Source organism: Corvus brachyrhynchos, unplaced genomic scaffold (genome assembly GCF_000691975.1).
Source record: "Corvus brachyrhynchos isolate BGI_N302 unplaced genomic scaffold, ASM69197v1 scaffold191, whole genome shotgun sequence".
Taxonomy (NCBI): Eukaryota; Metazoa; Chordata; class Aves; order Passeriformes; family Corvidae; genus Corvus; species Corvus brachyrhynchos.
In genome coordinates, this window is record NW_008236487.1 from 1,730,346 (window position 1) to 1,732,559 (window position 2,214).

General features: G+C 49.8%; 1 protein-coding gene across 1 annotated transcript in view; it reads left to right on the forward strand.

Annotated features, from left to right (window-relative positions):
* The window catches only part of CACNA1C (calcium voltage-gated channel subunit alpha1 C), a 470,627-nt gene that overhangs the window by 460,785 nt on the left and 7,628 nt on the right, over positions 1-2,214 (forward strand). The window contains exon 50 of the mRNA XM_017726196.1: positions 2,051-2,211. Coding sequence (XP_017581685.1) covers positions 2,051-2,211 — 161 coding nt within the window. The remainder of the gene's footprint in view (positions 1-2,050; positions 2,212-2,214) is intronic.

Below are 2,214 nucleotides of genomic sequence, written 5' to 3' on the forward strand. Positions count from 1 at the left end.
GTGAGAGAGGAGTGGGCTTGAGGCTCCTTGGCTTTTCTCACCTCCACTTCCAGAGAGTTATCCTTTAATTCTTGAGCTCCAGAAAGCAGTGGTCTGCAGAGAGGTACAGCTGTGGCAGGAACAACCAGAAAATGTGTTGGAGCAGGGAGGATTGGTCAGGAAACAGCTTCCCACGTTCACCACAGCAGCAACAGCCCTCCCATGGCACGCCAGGCAGAGGGAACACAGGCCTCCCAGCCCTCTCAGCCCACACAGCTGACAGAATCACCTCCCTCCAACCTCTACAAATAAGATGGAGCTACTTCACCCTTCCTCAACCCACCAGGCAGTCCTGGAGGGATGGGGCTCTGCCCACACAAGTGTCACTCAACCAGACCGAAGGGCTACCCTGACAGAGGCATCTGGCCACCAGCTGACAACACTCAGCAATGTTCACATGCTTACAAAAATGTTAACAGTGCCTAAAATAAGACCACAGAGTGGAAAGGTTGCCTCTGCTAAGCCTAATGGATTCTGTTGCTGTGAAGAGGTGTTCTCATAGAATACCTGTACATCACGATATGTAAATGTATGCAGCTGAAGCTCAAAGCAATCCCACAGAGCTTCTTTCAGCTTCCTCAGAACCTTACATTTTTGATAAAACATTTTGTATATGTTTCTGCCAACAAGCTGAAAAATTGGTTCCGTTGCCCTGCCTGACAGATCTAGGTCTCTCCTTGAAGTCCTGGCTGTTTAAGGGATGTGCTGAGGCCATCAGAGCCTGCAGGGCATGACTTATTCAGAAGAAGTTTTAAGGGCTTTCTTCCTCACTGAAATTTCATAGGAGTCTGACATCTAATTTCTGAGAAAGCCTTGGTGAACTTTCAGGTGACTAATAATTAATTCTGTTGTTTACCTGACACTGAAGCCACCAGCACAACATAGTTATCAGTTCCCAAGGACTTCAGTGGCAGATGGACTGAGCTTCACTGAACATTAGATAGCTTAAAGTGAGCTGTCTGGTTTAAGTTAGTCAGTTCAGTCCCACTGTGGTCCATGGAGGGAAGGAGCATCACCAAAAGGCAAATTTGTCTTGTGTAAGTCATGTCTTTGCGGCAGCGTTTTCAGGCAGGCATTGAAGAGAAGGGAGGCTTGCCAGTGCCTCTCTGCACAGCTAGCTTAGACTAAACACAGAGCTTCCCCATAGCTGAAGCTGGGTGAGCCTAACACCAGCCTGAACACAACACAATCCACGTGCTTTTGCATTTTCTATGCGTTTATTTCATTGCTCAGCCATGAGCTGTCCGAGATGAGCTTATGACTCTGACAGTCTTGCTCATAGAACAAGGAAGCAGTCACCATCAATAAGGCATCAGATCAGCCCTGTGCAACAAGAGGCTTCCTGAGAATTTGTTATAAGAGGAGGCTGGATGACTCAGGGGTTGTGTATATGACTACAGGAAGGAGTGGATGGCTGAAAGTATAATCATCAGATATTGATCCTCCCACCAACAGCAGATGCCTTAAAATCCCGTGGTGGATTTAAAGTTATTGCCAACTGCACACACATCTAAAATTCACATCTGGTATCAGTAGATATCATCAGTAGACACTTAAAACAGCAACTGGCAGTAAAAGCCTGTGCTAATTGTGGTGTCAGTGGTGGGAAAATGAGTTGCTGTCTCCCCCACTAGAGAAGAGGTAATGTTTCTGGCAGTGCCGTGGGAATGGGGCTGCATGCCTCCTGGCAGTGCCAGGGGAATGGGGCTGCATCCCTCCTGGCAGTGCTGTGGGAATGGGGCTGCATCCCTCCTGGAAGTGCCGTGGCTCCCAGGCTGAAGAGCTGCAGTTCTGAAAGTTTCCAATCCAGTGCTTGGCACTAGCACAGGGTACACCATTTAAAGGAAAGCTAGCAAAATGAGTTTGCAGCACACATCTAAACCCTTCAAGGAGTCGGCAGCTGTTTTCACAAGCCTCGAGACTCTCCAGACCTTTCTCGGATGGTTTCTTCAGCACCTCCTTGTTCCAGCCCTGCAAGCTCTCATTCACCTTGTCCCTCCTCTGTCCACAGGCATTAGCAGTGGCCGGCCTGAGTCCCCTGCTCCAGCGAAGCCATTCCCCCACCATGTTCTCTCGGCTGTGTGCTACGCCCCCGGCCACGCCCTGCAACCGGGGCTGGCCGGAACAGACCATCCCAACCCTGCGCCTCGACGGGGCAGAGTCCTACGAGAAGCT